Source organism: Podarcis vaucheri, assembly GCF_965113315.1.
Source record: "Podarcis vaucheri genome assembly, chromosome: 7".
In the NCBI taxonomy this organism is placed as follows: Eukaryota; Metazoa; Chordata; class Lepidosauria; order Squamata; family Lacertidae; genus Podarcis; species Podarcis vaucheri.
The window spans coordinates 52410637-52432373 of NC_138765.1; the positions used below are offsets into that span (position 1 = coordinate 52410637).

The 21737-nt window shown below is 47.3% G+C and overlaps 1 protein-coding gene and 1 pseudogene across 2 annotated transcripts; one reads left to right on the plus strand and one right to left on the minus strand.

The window, feature by feature from the left end:
- Window positions 1–1146: 1146 nt before the first annotated feature.
- On the minus strand, window positions 1147–21396 carry KLHDC4 (kelch domain containing 4). Its single transcript, XM_082233263.1, has 12 exons — window positions 21191–21396; window positions 19628–19719; window positions 18775–18853; window positions 16775–16873; window positions 14755–14891; window positions 12647–12739; window positions 11179–11338; window positions 6807–6876; window positions 6248–6456; window positions 4744–5152; window positions 2232–2357; window positions 1147–1859 (listed from the first exon to the last, which is right to left on the minus strand). Exons 1-12 carry the CDS (start codon window positions 21287–21289, stop codon window positions 1684–1686), a joined length of 1749 nt encoding a protein of 582 aa, XP_082089389.1. The 5' UTR covers window positions 21290–21396; the 3' UTR covers window positions 1147–1683.
- On the plus strand, window positions 9984–10485 carry LOC309538038 (large ribosomal subunit protein eL27 pseudogene; annotated as a pseudogene). Its single transcript has one exon. The product of its transcript is annotated as a large ribosomal subunit protein eL27 pseudogene (transcript).
- Window positions 21397–21737: the final 341 nt, after the last annotated feature.

Sequence of the window (21737 nt, forward strand, 5' to 3'; positions counted from 1 at the left end):
AAGACATACACATGGAGTGGAACAATGATGAACCTTTACATTTAAAGAAACCATTCAACAAAAACTACTATTTCCAGGGAATCTATTTTGAAGCAGCTATATGAATACATGAAGCTACCTTAGTCCTGAGCTAGATAACACCCAGACTTGAGTCCGTCTCTGACTTACAGCAGAGGGACTTTCTCAGGTCTATTCCAAGATGTTTAACTGGAGACACCAGGGATTGAACCTGCCATCATCTGTCTGCTAAACACACACGTGGCCTGCCACTGAGGGATGGGCCTGCTACATTGACTATCCACGATCTCAGGTGCCTGAGGTACTTTTAGCAGGAATAGCTGGGGCCAGAACCTGGGCTTTTCTATAGGCAAAGCAAGTGCCAGCATGTACAGCTATGGCCCTTTCCTTGAAGATGTGGTTGTGGGTTAAGATCCGTTTATCATGCAAGCAATAAAACATCTGCAGCTGCTGTACTAGGATTGAAGTAGACTCAACCTGAAGTTAACAGGACAAAAATCAGCTAAAACCCAGGCATGCAAATCCTCTAGCCAGTCCCAGATTAAGGGTCTAGGCTAATACTCAGATCCCGCTGCTGAAAAATAATAACTAATTAAAAGTGCTTGCTTATTTAAACTTGTTTAAGGGTTAAATAATCTTGATAGGGGCAGTTTTTCTAATTCCAATGGGAAAAGTTCTTTTTAAGAAATGAGGAATTCTTAAGACATTGTAAATGTTTATAAAATATGGTTCTGACAGCACAGTCAGTCTGAGAAAAAAAGTAAAAAGTTAATGTCTTATGAACCAGATGATGAACCTTGTGGGGGAGATTCAAGGCCTCTTCCAGCCCCCACCCCACCCACAGAGCTCTTTCTCCTATAAATTTGAAACCAGGGTTACTAAGCTTTATTTCTGCACTCTACAAGGAAAGAAGTTAGGCAACGATCTGGGAGGAAATTCAGTCCATGCATTTGGTATGGTGACGTGACGGCGCACTAAAGCCAGCATGATATAGCTTTCTAAGCATGAAGAATGCCTGGCTTGATGTTGGCACACCTGTCAGATGCAGAACAAGATGGGAGCTTGGTACACCCTGGCTCAAAAGGTTTCCCATCTTCAATTCTGCCCATTAAAAAGGAGAAAGCATCCTAACAGACAAAAGAACCTTTATTTATAAAACCTGCCAAAATGGTTAAGTCCCAGTTCCTGGTCTGATGATGGGAGCGGAAAACAGGAGCCTCCTGAAACTCTCAAACATTTAAGTATCAAACTCAAAGCTTCCAACAAGAATAGCCAAGTTTTGAAGCACCTGGTCCCTCTAATCCACCAACTCCCTCAGAGTGGCCCACCCAAGCCTCTCCCATTTCCTATCCTCTTCCTGCTTCCCCTTCTTGGAAGACATCCCTGTGTCAACCAGGGCTAAGTTCACAATATCACAAGGGAACATCCTCCAGTCCCGAAGCTCCAGCAACCTGTCACAAAATCAGCAGGAGCGGATGAGGGAGAGGGAGAGAAGCGCTTGCAGGGCCAGAGGTGGCCTTCTAATCCTTGTAGCTGCAAACTGCTTCCTTATAGCCAATTCATTAACATGCAGAAAGCCAAGTGGTAGTTTCCGCTGAAGATGGAGAATTGCATGTTTACACAACAGCTGTCCCAACGTTCATTGAGGGGCAGGCAAGACCTCGCCTAGGCAGACCCTTCATGGAAGGCCTTTGCCATTGCATGCCCCACTTTCACCATCTTCTTCTCTTTGGCATCAGGGCCCATCTTCTGGCGGGCCAGTTTCACCCAGTATTGCTCTGTCCGGGAGAGGTAATCTGGGTACTCTTCATCAGGCTGCACAGCGGGGTGATCTTCCTCTGCTACAGAAGGCAGGAAGGGAGAGGGAGAGAGAGAAAGTGCAATGAGGAGCAGAGCAGAGAAATATCCTAACAGAGAGGACCACCTGGTCTCTTCCAGGTGTAGCACTCCATAGACAAAAAAGATGCTGCACAAAGAATGCATAATATCCTATGGCAACTCTACTAAAATCCCCAACAAATCTCCACTTCCTTACAGATGAAGCTTGAACTGCACAATTCGTTGCCAAATCCACTTAACAAAAAGTCAAGCAGATTACATTAAAGCTAACATTTGGCATGCAAAGTCAAGCGGAGACAGGAAACATAAGCGTCTCCTTTCCAGCACATCTGAGAACACAGGTGCTCTTTTCCAGCTCTTTTCTGGGCAACTACCTTCATCCTCGCCCTCAGCATCGTCAGAGTCCTCTTCTTCATCTTCTTCCTCCTCGTCTCCTCCCTCCGCACCTTCCACATCTCCCTCGTCATCAGACTCCGAATCTTCAAGCCATTCCTGAGTTTCTGCCGCAGCCATTAAAATTCACAGGTATAAAAGGGAATACAAAGTTAGCAGCAGGAACGGCAGCTTCCCCTCTGGCCACTTTATCTAGAATTTCATCACCATCAGGGGACCAGCAGCAACTCTTTATATACCTGGGTTTACAGTGGTGGCTGTCTAGGGCAAACAGGAGGTTGCCAAGGCAAGCTTGAGACTCATTGTCTCTAACTTTCAAAATTAAAAATACGAACCTAGACTGGGGCTCAGGTACCCAGAGAGGGAGAAGACCTCCTCAAAGCTTAGAGTGAATGGGGAGTTGATTAACCATCAAGCAGGAGGGAAATGGGATCAACCTCACTTGAAAAGCAACACAGCCAGATGCACCGAGTCCACAGCAGAGTGGGAGAGCATCTGCTTTGTACGCAGAAGGCCCCTGGTTCAATTCCTGGGACCTCTACGTTGGGCTGGAAGAGAACCGTTTGAACCCCTGAAAAGCCTCTGCCAGTCAGTGCAGACACTACTGAGCTACACAGACATATGGCAACTTCCTATGTTCCTAGAACCCAGGGAAAAGACCAGCTAGGCAACTGTACAGCTTTTGGCGAATGCTGAAGATGCACGACTTTATCCCGGCCTTTGACAGCCCAACCTGTGACTGTAATCTGCTTTTAATTCTGAATTTTTAATTGTTGTAGCCCACCCTGAGACCTGCTGGTGAAGGATGGGCAATGCATTTAATTAATGGTACAAATAATAATAATCAGTCAACACAGCTGCCTGTGTCCAGGTATCATGGAAGGCTTGTGAGCAGCAGAGGCTGAGATTTGTTTTACTTTATTTAAAGGAGTCATATCCTGCCTTCCCACTGGGAGACGGCACTGAAGGCAGGTAGCAGCCTTATTTACATGACTGTGATTAGCTGTGATTCCTGCATTGCAGGGGGCTGGGCTAGATGACCCCTGGGGAATCCTTCCAAATCTACAGTTCCATGGTTCTATGCCAACGGTAAGTGGAAAAACGAAGTGGAAAGACCTGTGGGATAACTAAGAGGAGTTTGTGGCTGGTGCCTGGAGCTCTGGGCAACTGGGGGTTGCCAAAGGCACTCAGCCTAAAAAGGAGTCAACACACAGACATGACGACTTTGGTGGGATTAAGACAAAGGTTTCAAGGTCCAGACACAAATGAGGCCAGACAACTTAGAGCCAAAGGGCATGGAAAAAAAGGTTTTCCCGGGGATTAAGCCAGGCCAAAATTAGACTTTGTGTGCGCGCACTTGATGAAATCCAACGCTATTCACAGCCCCAAGAATTAAAAACAGCCTCGGCTGCAGGCTGCATCCCCATCACCTGTCTAATTTGCCAGCCTAAATAGGCTTTTGTCCCCAGTCAGCTGCAGTCGTGTAGTAAAATTAAACACGGTAGCCCTCAGATTTCTAGGAATAGTTTCCAATGCCCAGGAACTTGATGAGATTGTTATACAAAAGGCTTTCCTGAAGTTCTGACTGTCTGCTGAAGCCTGTGGATGCTCCACATGCTCCCACTGGTTTTGTGTCAATGCTCAGTGTCTGGCACAGAATCAAGTATTTTAAGAATAAGGGCTTTCTCTTAAGTTTCTAGTCCTTAGGTTTGCAGAGACAGGCTGGTTAAAAAAAAATACAACGTGGGTAGTGCCTAGTGAAATTTCAAAAGTCATGTTGGATGGGCAGCAGCAGCAGCAAAGCTTGCAGCTCACTGGAATTCGTCGTGGAAAGGAGTTGACAAATACTACAGAATCAAAGCCCTAGCAACGGAGCATGTTTTGTGTTTGTGCCTCCTTGGTAGCTGTTCTATTTAAATCAGACAAATGAGCAAAGCGTGCATATTTTCTGTGCAATACAGGTAAATAAGAGCCTGCAGGATCAGGCCTGTAGCCCATGTAGTCCAGCATCCTGTTCTCACCTTGGCTGACCAGACGCCTGTGGGAAACCTGCAGGCAGGATCCCGCTAACTCCAATTGCTGAGTCAAAGTCCTAACACAATTGAGGACCAGATCAGATGGAAAGCCTGTCATCTATTGGTAGAGTTGTGAAGAGGGTGGCAATTACTGTGTTATTTTATTCTTCTGGCCAGTGTTGTAGATTTTGCTTCTGCTGCCAACTGGGGAAGGGCAAGGAGTCAGAACACCAGTGTCTGATCCCTGGCTCCAACAGCTTTTGGGATTTCATCAGGCAGCACCAATAGGCTTTCAAGAAAGCTTCAGCCCTAACGACTAGCAACTTGTTGCTGTTGTTGTTTTAAAAAATAAACGCAAGAGAATTTGAATTCTTAACATCAACAAACGTTGCAATTGCCCAGTGTAATGGCAGAAGTACAGAACAGAAAGCTGGCTGCAAGAGCTTGAAGCAAAATATGGTAAGTGGCTTCAACTTACTTGGGTCCATCTCCACGAGGACCTTCCATTCTTCCATCTTGTGGAGGTCAATAGCATAAAGGTCGTTCAGAGTGAACTGGCGGTCGCCCACCTCAAACATCCCTCCGTAAACATAGAGCACCCCGTGCTTGACTGCCAGCATGGCGTTTGAGCGTGGGCATGGCTCCACCTGCTGGCCGGAGGCCTCATCACCCATGCCATCCTCTTCATCCTCTGACTCAGGATCCTGCAGCTCCAGCTCAGGGGCCGAAATCACCTGCTTGATAGTCATGATGGTCCCATCCTCTGCCACCACCTCCTTGACGATCTCCACCGGGCCCGGAGGGAGCCGCTCCTCACTCTCACCACCTTCACAGCTAGTCTTTGCCGCAGGCCCTCGACGCCGCTTCTTCTTCTCAGTCTTTGGGCCCTGTTGAGGTTGGAGGGGAGGAAGAGAAACACTTTAATGGAAGCAGGCCGGAGCCCAAAAGCAAAAGCCTGCACAACTTTTGAAAGGCAAAGCAGAACAGACAGCTGCCACCTTCCTGACAAACTGATGAAATTTGGCAGGAATTGGTTCGTTATCCAGTGTGCTCTCCCTCAACCTCTCCACTTCTGTTGACAGGGAGCTGACCTGTGCCACAGTGCCAGGACTGTTCCATTCAGAAATGGACTGTACCACTTTAAAATTCAGGTGGGAATTGCATGATTGAATTTTTAAACAACAACGATGATGGTCGCACTGGGGTGTAGGCTTGGCTGGAGGCTCTCCCCTGGCATGCTAGCTTTCCTTTTTAAGGACTTTGTGGTGACACACAGGGATCATTCAAACACACAACTCCCAACCTGCTTTCTGAAGTGGTACAATTCACGTGGGATGGCAACACTTGCATTTTGCTGAATGGGCAGATTAGTCCACTGTGATGACTGCAAGTGATCATTATCTATTTTGTTTTATTCATTAATTGCATTTTTATCCCAGCTTTCCTCCAAGCTTGCAATGACGTGCATAGTCATCTCTCTTTTATCACGACAACAACTCTGTGAAGTAGGTTAGGCTGAGAGGGAGAGATTGGCCCAAGCTTCATGGCTGAGTGGGGATTTGAACCCTGGTTCTCCAGGTCCCAGTCCACCATTCTAACCCCTGCACCACCCAGGCTCAATTCTCTCTGTTACAATGGGTCTGCATGGGTTGAATTGCACTGCAGGTGAAAATATGTAGGGTCTTTTCTTTTTTTTCAGTTTGCCTTTTTTTATTTGGCAACTTTGTGGTGTTCGTGCACACATCCCAGTCTCCTCTGCAATGTCAGGGGGCTTGTAAACCAAAAGGTGAAACCCTCAGAAATTGCACAGGGCTCTGAAGTGCTCAGAGCACTTTCACCGACATTTTGCACTTGTTGCAATTCTTAACAACCACCCTGTAAGGCAGGGCAGCATGATTATCTCCACGTTGCAGATGAAGGCAGAGCTGGTGGCTAAAGGCTGCTAAGCAAGAGTAACCCCACGGTTAAGAATCTTTCCAGACCTTTAGCTGTCCAGGAAACCACCGGTTCTTTGCCAAGTCGTAGAAATAAATATCGTTAAAGAAGTCTCCTTCAAGGTCCTCCTCCTCTTCCTCATCGTGGACCCCACCAAAGAGAAGGGACCGGTTGCTGGGACCCACAGCCACCGAGAAACCAGACCTGGGGGTCGGCTTCACCCCTGAAGAACTAATCCGAGCCCAGGTCCACTTGTCTAGGAAACATGAAAGAGAAAAGGAGTGCTTCTTTTTTTTAAGGTGGACAGCATTTGCAAATCACAGGCAAAGGGAAACCTCATGAAGTCTAAGGTCAGCAGAATGTGAGCAGAGTGCCACCTTGGAATGAAAAGCAAGACATTAAATCCTGCCTCTACTCCTCTGTCCACCCCATACCTCTGAAATGGCAGCTCTGTCACCCATCCACCTGCTTCCCCCGCCATCCTAAGAGCAAATAGCTCCAAAAATCTCATATAAGTAAGCTTAGCCACTACACTGAGAATCGAACCCAGGCCAGGCCCAGCTTCCTATGTATGGAGTCCAGGCAGCCCTGAGCCCTCCTGCTTACCTGAGCTTTCAGCCTTCAACAGGAACAAGTCTGTATGAAGAGTGCCCTTGTCAACGTCTTTTTTAATTCGCTGTAGGAAAAAAAAGAAATGTTTGATATATATTTTAATCTAGCTATCTATCCACTTCTTAAATAAAGGAAAATCAAAGTGGTTGATATAAAAATGGTACAAAATTTCCATTAAAAACTAATAACTAAAACAGATTTTAAAACTGTGAATATAATAAAATTGGTTTTTTTAAAAACAAACAAACAGATTTTTAATACAAGGTGTACATCATATGTCTTAATATGTCTGAATGGGCTTGCCTACATATACAAATTTTTACAAAAGGTTTCCCTCTGCAAGCCTAGAACAGAGTTTACTAAGGCACAGAAAGACTGAAATGCAAACAAGGCTACAGGCTAAAGAGTAACCACAGCATCTTCTACGACTTTTAAGGAGTTCAGAAAGTGCTTCACGTGCGTTATCCTGTAATCCTTACAACAGCCCTTTAGAAAGAGAAGATAAGGCAGGCTGATGGCTTTCCAATATCTGGTCTGCATCACGCAGAAGGTGGAACAGGCTTGTTGAGAAACCTAAGAGCCACCTGCTTGGTCAGGTCCATCTAGTTCAGAATCCTGTTCTCACAGTGACCAGCCTGTCAGAAACCCTCAGAAGGACCTGAGCACAAAAGCTCTCTCTCCTCCTGCACTTTCCAGCAACTGGTATTCAGCATTCCTGCCTCTGGAAGCAGAGCAGAGCCATCATGGCTAGCAGCCATCAATGGCCTCTCCTCCATGGATTTGTCTATCCTCTTCCAATTTGATGGCCATCCCTGTCTCCTGCAGGAGGGTGTTCCATAGTTTATGCTGCATGAAGAAGCACAGTGGTGCCTCGCAAGACGAAATTAATCCGTTCCACGAGTCTCTTCATCTAGCGGCTTTTTCATCTTGCGAAGCAACCCTATTAGCGGATTAGCACTATTAGCGGTTTAGCGGCTATTAAAGGCTTAGCGGCTATTAAAGGCTTATCGGATTAGCGGCTAAAAGGCTATTAGCGGCTTAGCGGCTTAGAAAAAGGGGGGAGCGAAAAAAATTGCAAGACTCGCAAGACTTTTTCGTTTTGCGAAGCAAGCCCATAGGGAAATTCGTCTTGCAAAGCGCATCGAAAAATGGAAAACCCTTTTGTCTAGCGGGTTTTTCGTCTTGCGAGGCATTCGTCTTGCAGGGCACCACTGCACTTTTTTTTATCTACACTAAATCTTCCAACACTCAGTGGATGCCCATGAGTTCTAGTGTTATGAGAGAGGGAGGGAAACTGTTCTCTATCCATCTTCACCTGGATTAACTTTATAAGATTAGATCATCTCATCTCTTACACACCTTTTCTCTAAACTGAAAAATCTCAAACACTGCAACCTTTCCAGCATAGGGGAGTTGCTCCACCCCCTTGAACATTTTGGTTGCCCTTTTCTGAACCTTTCCCAACTCTGCAATATCCTTTCCAAGGTGATGTGACCAGAACTGAACACAGTATCTCACACCCAAATGTGGTTGTTCTCTCTAGAATGGGCAGGAATTAAAAGGACGCAGATTTTGGCTTAGCATTGTGGAGGCAAGATTTCTGCACTGAGGGTAGGACCAGATGACCCCCAATTACCCTTCCAGCTCTACGGTTCTGTATGCTACAACAGGTCTCAAGCAAGTGTCAACACACAACAGACTTGTGATTCCACCTGTGGAACCCGACCCATCAACGTGGAGCGTGGGAACAAAGATGGCCTTCACATATGACTTTTAATGATAAGGACCAGAATCAAGGCTTTTGGCATTTTCAAAGGGTGGCGCTCTTAGACATGTTTCAAATTGCACCATGTCCCATGCAAAAAACACCCAGCGAGATCTCAGACCTGGTTAAGACAATCCCACTGCACACAGCATCTTGCAAAGGGAGCCAGTGTGGGGCAGTGGTTAGAGTGCTGGACTAGGACCTGGAAGACCAGGGTTCAAATTCCCGCTCGGCCATGAAGCTCACTAGGTGGCTTGGGCCAGTCACTCTCCCTCTCAGCCTAACCTACATCACAGGGCTGTTGTGGGGATTAAATGAGGAGAGGAAGAACCATATACCTGAGCTCTTTGAAAGATGTGGGATATACGGTAAATGCAATAAATTCATTAAGACTGTAAGATCTTGCTAAGGCTATATAGGCTGCCAACGTACCTGGGTGTCCCCTGGTGTCAAATCCCCAAAAGAGGAAGCGGGGAGTTCCATAAGCCCATATACAGCAGGCCAAAACTAGCAAGCAGCTTGAAGCTAGGCACCACAAGGCCTTTCCAGCTCCATGCTGGGAAGAGCAGAGTCAGACAGGTAACAACATTGTTACCCCACTTGAAACCACATTACCCTTGTCGCAAACCACCAAGTATTTATTTTAAAACACCCACAGACACCTTGCACGCTTTGTGGTTTGTAGGTTGGTGCAGATATTGGGAATAGGAGAAAGCAGGAAAGGGGCAAATCACTGGTGCCTTGCAAGAAAGGAGTTCCTATTTTCTGCATTCAAGCAGGAGCTCCAACCTTTTTGAGCCAGGGGACAAATCTGAACTTTTGAGAAAGTGCTGTGGGTGCCAGGCACAAAATGGCTGCCGGGGCTGGGGGCTGGCATATAACAAAATGGCTGCTGCGGGGGTGAAGCAGGTCACAAAATGGCTGCCACATCGAAAAGAGCAGGAAAAAAGAAAAAGGATCACAAAATGGGGCAGGCACCTACATATGTCAGCCGCTGCTGCGCTTGCTCACCGGGACAAGCTTTTTGCCCCTCTCTGCCCTCTGTGGGTACATGTAGGCAACCCCTGAAGTAGGTGAGCATCTGCACAATTGGAAATCCAAGCAGATCCCAACCAATATGGCAGAACACACTAATGAGAAAGTCAGAAAGTAAAAGTAAAATGAAGAATGAACACAGGAGAGCAGCCCCCGTTTCCTTCCAGACAAACGGGATCAAAAGAAGGGGGTGGGCGATCGCAACAGTCTAGCTTTCTGCTCATGCTATTAGACATCTTCATTATGTCTCCCCCTTAATTTCTAACATGTAGTGCACAAGCCAGCAGAGCAGAGCTGAGCAGCCACTCAGATCTGCGTTTAGTGACTTCCTTGAGGCTTGCCCTCAACCCAACCTACCTCCTGGGCTTGTTTTGAGGCTTAAATTAAACAGCATCGGGTGGGTGCCATCGCTGCCGCAGCTCCAAGATAGGCAAGTTTATGAAACCAGGGAAAGTGGTCCTTGTCCTCGCTGGGCGTTACTCCAGACGCAAAGCTGTTATTGTTAAGAATATTGATGATGGCACCTCTGACCGCCCCTACAGCCACGCTCTGGTGGCTGGCATCGATCGCTACCCACACAAAGTGACAGCAAGCATGGGCAAGAAGAAGATTGCCAAGCGTTCCAAGATCAAGTCCTTTGTGAAGGTCTACAATTACAACCACTTGATGCCTACCAGATACTCCGTTGATATTCCCCTTGACAAGACCGTTGGCAACAAGGATGTCTTTAGGGACCCTGCGCTGAAACGTAAAGCCCGGCGGGAGGCCAAAGTGAAATTTGAGGAGAGATACAAGACGGGCAAGAACAAGTGGTTTTTCCAGAAGCTCAGATTCTGAGTGGCATGCATTTGCACCAATAAATATTTTTGAAAAGCCAAAAAAAAAAATATAAAAAAAATTAAGCAGCATCCTGCCTAGAGCTCCCAGGGATTGGGCAGGAAAGAAAGAGGCATTGTGGAGTTAGCACTATAGCCACAGTCTAGTTATCCACTAGGAAAGGCAACATCAAGGCCTCCATTCCATACCCTTGAATGATGAAGCAAACAGGAAGGCAAAAGAGATGAGACTGGAGAGGCTCAAAAGGCGGTGTCCCTCTGGCTGTTCAGATGCAACAGCTGCTAATGAGATCTGCTTCCAAAGGAGGGAAGTCGTACATTTTCTGTACAAACTGCAACAGAGCCCAACTTAGGGGATGTGAAGCTGAATGGGAACATTTTCACTTTAAGAAGCCTTGACCACCCAAATGTTCAGTCTGCTTAACCAGACTGAGGCTCAGTAGCCAAACTTCTTGCAGATCAACAAGTTTGCTGAATGACTTGGGGCACAGAGTGATCACCCCACCCCCACCATGTGGGGAATCTGAGCCACATGAAGGGAGAGCTGTCCCGGAAAACAACCAGCCCTGAGTGTGTGTCTTCAGTTATGTGGACATTGCTACAAATGATCCAGAGTCCCAACGAAACACAGATAAGAGAAGCTAGCCTATTCCTTGCAAACTCACTCTTAGTCACTCTAAGGAATATGGAACAGGGAACTAAGCAAGTCAATGTAAAAGGCACCACTTACCTGCTTGGAGTAGCCTCCATAGACGAGGATGTTGCCTTCAGGAGTGGTAGCTAGATGGCAACCAGACCTTGGAGCAGGGGCAATCCCGGAGGGAGTCAGCTTGGTCCAGGCAAATGTGTCCAGGTTAAAGGCATAAACATCGTTGTAGTAGATGTAATCTCTGATTGGAACAAAAGCAGCAGGCAGAGGTACTGATAAGGCGCATGGTCTGAAGGCACGTGAACCTTGCTGAAGCTAAGCAGGACTGTGTCTATTGATTATCGGACAACCTGCCTCTTGGAGCACTAAGCTGAGGCACTAAGCTGGGGCACGTGCCCACGTCACTGGCACTCCCAGAGATTGTGATGTACACCTTATCCTTTGGAAGGCAGAGAAAAATGTATAAGCACATGAAACTTATCAGGAAGTCTCTTGCTTCCTAAAGTTGCTGTCCCTAGTGCTGAATGTCCAAAAATCCTTACTCTCTGACATGTAGGTGACAAGAAAAAAGGAGTCATTTCTGGAAGCAGATTCCTGAAAGGAACCTCTCTGAATTCCACTGTTTCTTTCTTTCTTTTTTTAATGGTGCTCCAGTCTAGCTTCCAGAATACACTCCAAGCTTGGCTTTAGATGCAACTTGTAAGACATTGAGAACATGGAGCAATGCAAAGGCACATCTAGTTCAGCATTCAACTTCCCACAGAGTGGCAGATCAAATGTCCCAAAGAAGCCCACAAACAGGGAGTGAGTACCTTACACACTGTATGCCTCTGCTACCTGACATTTAACGGTATACGTCAACGGAACATGGAGCCACCATGGCTAAGAGCTATTGATAAATCTGTCTTCCAGCAATCAGCACAATCCACTTCAGCATCTGTGTAAGCAAGTTTACACAGAGAATCCCACAGGTTTCTTGCATGAAGGTGGACTTCCCTTTGTCCATCCTGGATTTACAGCTAGTCAGTTTCGTTGGAGTTCTTTCTAATGTTATGGGAAAAAGAGACGACACTTTTCTGTGGCCACATTCTCCAACCCATTCCATCACATGACAAACCTCCACAATGTCCCTAGTCCCTTAATTGACCTTCCTCCCCCTTCCTCCCCACCTCCAATGAAAGGGAGTTCTGCAGCAGATCCGTCTCTCCACAAGCCCTTGCCAACAACACATGGCACACCGTGGAAGAAATGAAGTCCAATGACTGGAGATCAGCTGACAAATGGAACTCCATTGACCAATGGAACTCCACTGACTGGCAGCGTTCAGAATGGGGCGCAATGAACAAGATGGATTTGAGGCAGGAATGGGGCAGCTGCTGTAGCCCTCCAGATATTGTCCAACTCCAGCTGCACAGCCATTGCTGAAGGATGATGCGTACGGAGACTCTAGCAACATCTGGAAGGCCACAGGTGAGCAGCCCCTGGCCTAAGGTCTGCTGGGCCCGAGCCAACCCTTTCCAAGTGAACAAAAAGCGCAGCGCCAACCGACCTTGCACTTTCGTGGAACCCTCCAAAGAGAATCAGCTGCCTCTTGCACACCACCATGCGGTGTCCGCTCCGACCCGAAGGGGCCCCAGAAGCCCTGAAACACAAGTGAACAGACTGAGCAGTGACTGGAGAAGGCCCCACTGTTTGCCCATCGTCAGTTTCTGCTTCATACCATTTGGGGGGGGACGGGGACTGAGATGCCTCTGCTCCTCCACATGTTGCTGGACTCCAACTCCTGGCAACTCTTGCAGCCAGCAGGACCAATGGCCGCAGGGATGGTGGGATTTAGGACTCCCAACTACACCAGAAGGGCCAGAAGTTGCCCAACCCCAATGTGGGGAAGAAGAAGGTCTATTTGGCTCAAGGACCAGCTGCCTGTTTTTCTGTAGGCAACACACTTGCCCTCTTGGCTGACAAACTACTTCTCTCCCACCCCCACCCCTGCCCTTTTTTATTTAGTAGAAACAAAAGCTCCATCTCCACCTCCTCCTCGGGAAGAGCTCCAACATCTGTGCTGATGAGAAAGTCTGCGGGGGAGGCAGCCCGCCTGTGTTTCACTGCTCTCCTGACAGCGCGTCTGTGTGTAAATCAACTTTCTGCTACTCCCTCCTTCTGGCATTTCAATTGCAGTTTGCAGAAAACAAAAAAGAGAGGGTGGGCAAAACAGGGGCCTAGGAGGTCTTACTGACAACACAGGTCAGACGGGGCTTCCGCAGAGGAGTGGCAGAGCCAGTGCATCACGGGCAGAAGATTCCAGGTTATTATTTATACCCTGCCTTTTCTCTCCAAGGGACTCACGGTGCTGTGCAGGGTCCTCCCCCTTTCTCATTTAATTCCCACAACAACCCTGAAAGATAGGTTAGGCTGAGAGGCAGTGACTGGTCGAAGATCATGCTTGGTGAGAGTCAGGGATTTAAACCCTGGTCTCCCAGGTCCTAATTTGGCACTCTAACCACTACACCAGACTGCCATCTTCAGCTGATCAGATCTTAGGCAGGAGGACCTGGGAAAGTACTTTGCCCGAAACCTTGGGAAGCCTTTGCTTGTCCAAATGGTTGATACTGAGCTAGGTGGTCAGACTTGGAATAGAGCAGCTCTGTACAGAAGGGTATTTCTACTGTAGCTCAGGGGTAGAGCATCTGCTTTGCAGGCTGATGTAAAGGTACCCCATATGAGCCAGTCGTGTCCAACTCTAGGGTTGCGCGCTCATCTCACTCTAGAGGCTGTGAGCCGGCGCCGTCCGCAGACACTTCCGGCTCACGTGGCCAGCGTGACAAAGCTGCTCTGGCGAACCGGCACCAGCGAAACATGGAAATGCCGTTTACCTTCCTGCTAGTAAGCGGTCCCTATTTATCTACTTGCACTTAAGAGTGCTTTAGAACTGCTAGGTGGGCAGGAGCAGGGACCGAATGACAGGAGCTCACGCCGCCGCGGGGATTCGAACCGCCGACCATACAATCGGCAAGTCCTAGGCACTGAGGTTTTACCCACAGCGCCACCCGCGTCCCTGCAGGCTGATGTACCCAGGTTCAATTCCCAGCAGCATCTCCTGGTAGTGCTGGGAGAGATTCCCTGCCTGAAACCCTGGAGAGCCACTCTGCTTGTCAGTGTGGACAATACTGAACTAGAGGGACCAACAGTCTGAATTGGTGCAAGGCAGCCTCCTGTGTTCCTGCATGTTCATATAAACACCAACAGACAGTTTCATGTTTTAAATATTTCCTCATGGTAGGAAAATGTGATCACACATGGAAGACTGCATTGCCTATTTGCGAACCAGGTAAATTCACGCTTTGTGTTGTCACAATTTCCTAAACGCTCTTCAATATTTGAAGATGCTCTACCTTTCCAATCAGTTGGGATCAGAAAGCGAAGACTCGCTTTGCCTATCCACTTATCACACCCCTCTACTAAGGTTGGGAAACATCTGTGGGCCCCCCCCCAGACACTGTCGGACTCCAACTCTGGTCTGCCCCAGCCAGCTGATGGGAGTTGGGAGTCCGACGACATCTGGGAAAGGAAAAAAGAGACGTTTCCGAGGACTGGACTCTGGCAGTGCTGCTGCTCAAGGAGACAAGCAGCTTATGCATTACGCCACACCTCACTTACTTTATTTGCTCCCAGGTCTTGCTGGCCAAATGCAAGACCCAGAGATCTTTGTAGTGGTAAAACTGCTCCCCATCTGGTGAAGCAAACTCCCCGCCAAACACCCAAAGCTGTCCACCACCCTGAGCTACCACCACAGCCTGCCAAAGAAGGAGAGAGAGAGAGAGAGAGAGAGAGAGAGAGAGAGAGAGAGAAGGTTAGGGCAAGTTTTGTGTAATTTTCAACATGTGCAACACATGAACAGCCTCCCTCATTAAACCTTACCAACAGCACTGTGCTTACCCCCCATTTACTGTCAGGACAACCAAGGCCAAGGCTCTATGTGTACAGGTCATCCAGAGTTTGCAGATCTGAACCCGCTCCAAGCAGAAATGGTAATCCTAGCAATGGGTAGAGCAATTCCTTTCCTGACAAAGCCAAGCCTGTGACTTTAATAGCTGAAAGGGGGTGGGGGGGAGATGGCCTGATTGTGGAGGTTTCACAGTTGAGTGGTGGCAGATGGGTCTTATTGCCTCTACTCCTGGGGTGCATTGGGGCTAAAGCCTTCAGAATCCCTTCATAATTCAGAATGGATACCAAAAGATAGCAGTGTCACAAGGAGTGGAATCTAGATGTTCTACAAAGTAATTTAGCAGACAGGACTTTTTTTCCAAGAGTGGCCCCTCAAGAGGAATCCCAAGGAATTCCCTGCCTCAAGAGATACATCTGGCTCTCTCCTTGTCATCCTTTCACCAGACCTTGTGAATATTTCTTTTTCTATGAGCTTTGGGGTAGAAAAGTTGGTGGGGGGAGGGCGTTAGTACTGCTGCAGTTGCCTTGTGCTGAGATTGCTGGATTGAATGAAACAGTATTTTTATGCTTTGATCTGGGCCAAACGGTGCAATGAATGTATGCAAAAGTGTACTGCAACTCCAGGCCAGTGGTGGCCTACAGTAGTTGGATGGTGGCCCAAAAACAGATCACATGTAACCCACAAGTAGGTCACACAAAGAAGTCTAGAAGGATTTTCTGCTGCTGCTGCTGCTTGGCAGGGAGAGAGAAGGCATATCCAGTAAAACAAATTTAAAAACAGGTCCAGGTTGCAGGATGAGGTTAAGAGTGGGATCCCAGGAGTTGATCTGTACGGGTTGGAGAGTCCTGCTCAAGAGAATGGCTTGTTGTGGAAAATTACAGCTTGTTAAAGCACCACCTGCTGGACACTGTCATTTATGACAGGTAGAATTTTACAGAGAGAGCACACACACACAAACACACACACAAACGCACACACAGAGACAGAGAGAGCCCATCCTTTTCTGAGCACCAGCATCAAACTCAGTGGGTTTCTCTAGCACCCTTCTTGCATACATGCTTATTTCCACATCTGATGCAAAAATAACCATGCAACTTTCTCTCTCTCTATCTACGTAAAAATGTAAGGCTGTCACTGCTGTCCCTTATTGGACGATCTGCAGTGCCACATCACAATCTTGGATTTGCATGAAGTCAGGGTGGGGCAGGGGAGGGGAAAAGAAGACAGGTTGCCCAACACAAGGGGCAGTGGCACAGGAGTCAGAAGGGAGAGACACTGATGGGGAAAGTGGTTTTAAACAACAGCAGAAGTTTGAGTAAAGCAGGGGCAGAAGGAACTGAGAGGAAAATGGCCAAGGGGAGGAAGCATAGGGGTGAAGATAAAAACAGGACTGCAGAACCAAAGACAGAGGCGCCTTCAGAAATGGAGTTGGGACTGTGCGTAATAGTTGTATGAGTTGGGAAAGGGGATCCCTAGTGTGCATGTGTGTCTCTGTGCCTATATATTTATATGATTTTAAAGTTAAATATATGTTTTATTTTAAATTGTTAATACCCGCCCTGAAACCTTAAAGCAAACAACAAATAATATACTTCTACTCTGAGGCAACACGTGCTATGATGCTGGTGAAGGAGGATGTCAGGAAGGCCTCTGCACCAGCTGTGTAACCCCTTCTGCTACTGTGAACCCTCACCTCCTAGAACTGCTTCCTGGGGCACAGCGTATTATTACCTGATGGGCACAGCGGCGTGGAGGGGGGTTGGGGATGTCAAGTTTAGCCCAGCTGTTCTTCCGAATGTTGTAAACAAACAGCTCGTTGTACAGGAACGTCTAGAGGAAGAGGAAGAGGAGGCAGAAGCTTGCTAGAATATGTAGTGTACTCCACACACACACACACACTCCTTTTATTTATTAAAATACTTGTATATGGCAATTTAATAATAAAAAAGCCCAAAGTGATTTGCCACAATTATATCTATACAATTAAAAAAACCACATCAACATTTATTTATTTTTATAAATTTATTTGGTTTTTCGAATTAAAGTTTTACAATCAAATATCCAACATACATCATAAAAACAAGATTACAAAGAATTTCACCATTAAACTGCAAGTGCTATTCCAATCCTACTAATGATTTTAAACTGTAACCACATTATAATTTAAAATCATGGCTCTTATGTGTATACATAACCTAGCACTGAATTTTTTCCAGCAAACGTTTAAAGGTGAATGTAATCTAGAAGGCGCCTGATGAATCTTCACCAGTAACAGAATGCCACAGCATCAATGCTGCTGAAGACTCAATTTCACATTGATGCCAAATAAGCTTTGGCAACTTGTAGAATGGTCAACACCACCCTTGCAGATGATCTCAATGATCAAGCCAGGATATAAGGGTTCAGGTGATCCCTAAGCTACCCTGGACCTAAGTTGCTCAGGCCTTTGCAAATTAATGCAAGGATCTTTAACCTGACTTGGTAATAGATGGGCACTCAGTTTCTTCTGTTAGTTTAGAGAAGGCATCCCCAACCTGTGGCCCTCCAGATGTTTTGGCCTACAACTCCCATGCTCCCTAGCTAACAGGACCAGTGGTCAGGGATGATGGGAATTGTAGTCCAAAACATCTGGAGGGCCAAAGGTTGGGGGTGCCTGGTTTAGAGTCTACCCCATCCCTTAAGTCTTGGGAGAGGTACTGATGCCAAAGCATTATTTTAAAAGCTCCCACCAGGATTTTCATTTTCCAAGCTCTTTGAAGAGGGACAAGGACACGTCTGCACCCTAGTCAGTGCTCAGAGCTAAACAGAAATCTATTACATTCATAAAAGACTTCTAGTTACCAAAGCATGGCCTTTTTTAGGTTCTGGGGGGTGAAGGTGCAACTCCTAGCAACTTTACCTACCTCAGAAGGGAATCCTGGCATTAAGGCGATAGGAGCTTGGGAAGACATGGTGGTAAAAGCCAAGCAGGCTCCTCCACAATGAGCAGACCTCCAAGAAACCTGTTGCCCCATGTTGAGAAATTATGGGCTGAAGGATGAAGCAGCAGAGGAACTGTCCGCTTCCCCCACTGCACCAGCCCAAAGAATGCTTTGTGCAGAAAGAGGGAGCGGTTGGGGGAAATGACTCAATTCCTATACTGCTAATTTGAGACCACAATCAGTCTGTGACCCAAATGTCTCTGCAAAATTCATAGTCTGGATGTACTCAATTTGGACAGAAAGGAGACCAGCTCCTTTTGGACAGCAGCAGGAAGGCTGTTCATGTGCAGAGAGGCCGAGGAGCTGAAGGAGATGCTCCAAATCTGTCTCCAGGAGTTATGAACTCCTAAAACATTGATGATGGCCAGGCAATCACTCTTGGCCCTTTTAATGGAACTGCCATGCCTGTGGCAGCTGGGACGTCATTACAGTGGGCTGCATGGACAGGCAGTCGCATTTATTCTGGGACCCTGAATAGCTCCTCATTCCAATAAAATAATTTTGTGCAAAGTCACTGAAAGCAAAAAGTCAAGGCAGAGTTTATAAGCAGGGTGAACTGGAGTTAGGGCAGGGCTGGGGAGCCCATGGCCCTCCAGATGTTGCGGGAGTACAATGCCCATCACCCCTGCCCATTAGGCCACGCTGCCTGGGGCTGATGGGAGTTGGGAGCCTGGCACCACCTGGAGGGCAACCCCAGGTACCCTGGGTCAGGGAAGGGGGCAGGAGGATAGACAAAAGGATATACTTTACTTTTTTGCCATTGAAATATTCACCTCCAAAGAGGATTAGCTCATCTTTCTCAGGATGTGCAGATAGAGATGCGTTGAGCCTGGAGATGGGAAAGTGGGGCAGATATAAGAAGGGGCACAGACTGGGGAGCTGTTCCAAGCATACCGTGCAAAAGTACTTTAGAGCTTTATATAACTCCATCCTGCAACGCCTATGGAGACATGCAAAAGCAGCCATTTTCTGAGACGTATGAAAGTGGTCACTATATGGATGACAGCTTAGATTCATTACTGTTGTCCATACTAACATAAAAAGAGGGGAAATATCAACACATTTAATTTCAAAATCAGAGTATCATTTATTTCATTTATATCCCACCTTTCCCCCCACAAAGGAGCTCAAGGGGCTCTTCCCATCCTCATTTATTCCACACAACAACCTTGTGAGGCTGAGAGGCAGTTTGCAAAAACACCAAACCAATAGAAATACAAGAGCAAACACATAGCGGTTCTCCACCTGTGGGTCCCCAGATGTTATTGGACTACAACTCCCATCATCCCTGAGCTCTGGCCTTGCTAGCTAGGGGTGATGGGAGTTGTAGTTCAACAACATCTGGGGACCCACAGGTTGAGAAAGGCTGCAAGCAAGTCTGAAAAGATTAAGACTATTAGGTAAAAACAAGCAAAAAAAATTAAAAAAAAACATTAGTAGAAAAAATACCAGAGAATAAAGCCAAACGATGAGACCACTCTGATCTTTTAGTTATTCTGAATGCTGCACGATCAATGCTGGTTCCAGCAAGCCTGGTAAAATTATTAGGGGTTGTTTGTAGCCCACACTCCCAGGAAAATATGACCCCTGTGCACATTCTTACCTTGGGGAGGGCGGGGGGCAGCTTGTCTCAACCACTTGAGTCTTCTTAGCATCCAGTGTCTGGAATTCCGCTATCAGAGCTTCAAGATCCTCCTTTAAACAAAGAGACAGTCTGATCAAGAGCATTTCACAACCAGGTGCCCTCCTTATGTTGTTGGACTACAACTCCCATCAGCCAGCACAGACTGAACCACAAGATCTAGAAGGAATTTCCCATCCTCAGATGATATGGGGGCTTATTCTATTACACTGGTCTCTCTCTTCTTGTTCTCTCTCACATAGTAATAATAATAATAATAATAATAAATTTTATTTATATCCCGCCCTCCCCAGCCGAAGCCGGGCTCAGGGCGGCTAACAACAATAAAACAGTACAAAGGTACAACATAAACAACATTCTAAAATCATTCATTATAAAAATTAATTAATTCAAGCCACTAGCAACCATTGGGCCAGAGCTCTGCGAAGATTGCCGAGGGAGGGAGTCAGGCTGTGCCCTGGCCAAAGGCCTGGTGGAACAGCTCTGTCTTGCAGGCCCTGCGGAAGGATGTCAAGTCCCGCAGGGCCCTGGTCTCTTGTGACAGAGTGTTCCACCAGATCGGAGCCACAGCCGAAAAAGCCCTGGCTCTAGTTGAGGCCAGCCTAACTTCTCTGTGGCCTGGGACCTTCAAGATGTTTTTATTTGAAGACCGTAGGTTTCTCTGTGGGGCATACCAGGAGAGGCGGTCCCGTAGGTACTGCCACAGCCCCCCAAACCTTTATTTTTAAAGGAGCTATAGCTTAGCAGCAGAGCATCTGCTTTGCATACATAAGGTCCCAGGTTCAATCCCCAGCAGCACCTCCAGGTCGGGCTGGAGACACCCCCTGCCTGAAACACCAGCATCACGGGAGGGGGGGGTTTCCAGTTACCCCACCCTTTGCCCTTGGAAGCCTTCTAAGCTGCTGCAAGAGGGGGACACTCAGCAACACCTTGGAAGGAGTGCTTCTAGGACTAAGACAAAATGCAAAGCTCCTTTATTATTTCCACTATCAAACGCTGCGCGTTGTTTAAATAACCTTGTTCTATTTATAGTATCAGAATGGGGTTCCTCTTATTATATTTGTTATTGTTCTATGTTATGAAACTGTTGCTGTGTTCTGCTATGTTACTATGAAATTGGTTGAAATGCATCCCTGTTGTTTTGTTGTAAGCCGCTTTTTTGAGCGTGATTTTATTTTGTGGGAAAGAGGCATACAAATAAATTGAATGAAACGAAACCTCTGGAAAGCTGCTGCCAGCCAGCACTGTGCTCAATGGACCAATGGTCTAACTCAGTATGAAGCAGCTACCTACGTTCGTATGAATTGCATTCTTTCCCCCCCAACCCGCCCTATAGCTGACGCGCCTTTTTTTTTTAGCGGGGTGGGGGCTGAAGGTTGCACAGAAATTCAGCCAAGGGGGCTTTTCTTCTTTATCCAGGAAGTGCAGACCTGTTGAGCTTCTGCCTGCAGCGAAGCTCTTATAGGCACAGGAGCCCTGGCGGGAGGGGGGCAGCTCAGCTTCCTCGCAGCCCTGTGGGCTCACCTGCTCCTTCTTGGCCCTCTTGGAGACTTTCTTTTCCATCTTGGCGGCTGTTTTCTCAGCCCCCTTCACCTTCTTCTCCTTCTTGCTCTTCTTGCCCATCTTTGCAGGAGGAGAGGCCGCCTGGCCAGCTTATTCCCTCTGCACGCAAAACACACGTGCCCCGACCCAGCCTGGCCTTTTCCCAAGACCCCAAACAAAGGTCATTTCCTGCCGAGGGAAGGAGCAAAGGCGGCAAGCGGGATCCTTCTCATCCGCCGCAAAAACGAGACTATTGCCATCTGCTGGAAGGGAAGGCTCCCTGCCAGGCCTTCCGATCTGGAGAACAGACGAAGCGGGCTGATTTGATGCAAGTCGGTGGCCGCTTATTCATAGCTGTCAACTTTCAGATTTGAAAATAAGGGATCAGCAGCCTCACCTGTCCCGGGGACAGTCTACGGAATATCTAACAATCCGGGATAGCAGCGGGAAACGGCGCTGGAATAAGGGAATTTCCCGCAAAAAAGGGAAGGTTGACAGCTATGCGCTTATTCCATTTGCAAATGAAACT

Coding starts and splice junctions, on each gene's coding strand:
- KLHDC4 (XM_082233263.1), bottom strand. CDS start 21,289: ATGGGCAAGAAGAGCAAGAAGGAGAAGAAGGTGAAGGGGGCTGAGAAA. Junction 18,854..19,627: donor TGCCCCCCGCCCTCCCCAAG/GTAAGAATGTGC, acceptor TCCCATCTCCAG/GCTCAACGCATCTCTATCTG. Junction 6,457..6,806: donor GTTGAAGGCTGAAAGCTCAG/GTAAGCAGGAGG, acceptor CATGTTTCCTAG/ACAAGTGGACCTGGGCTCGG.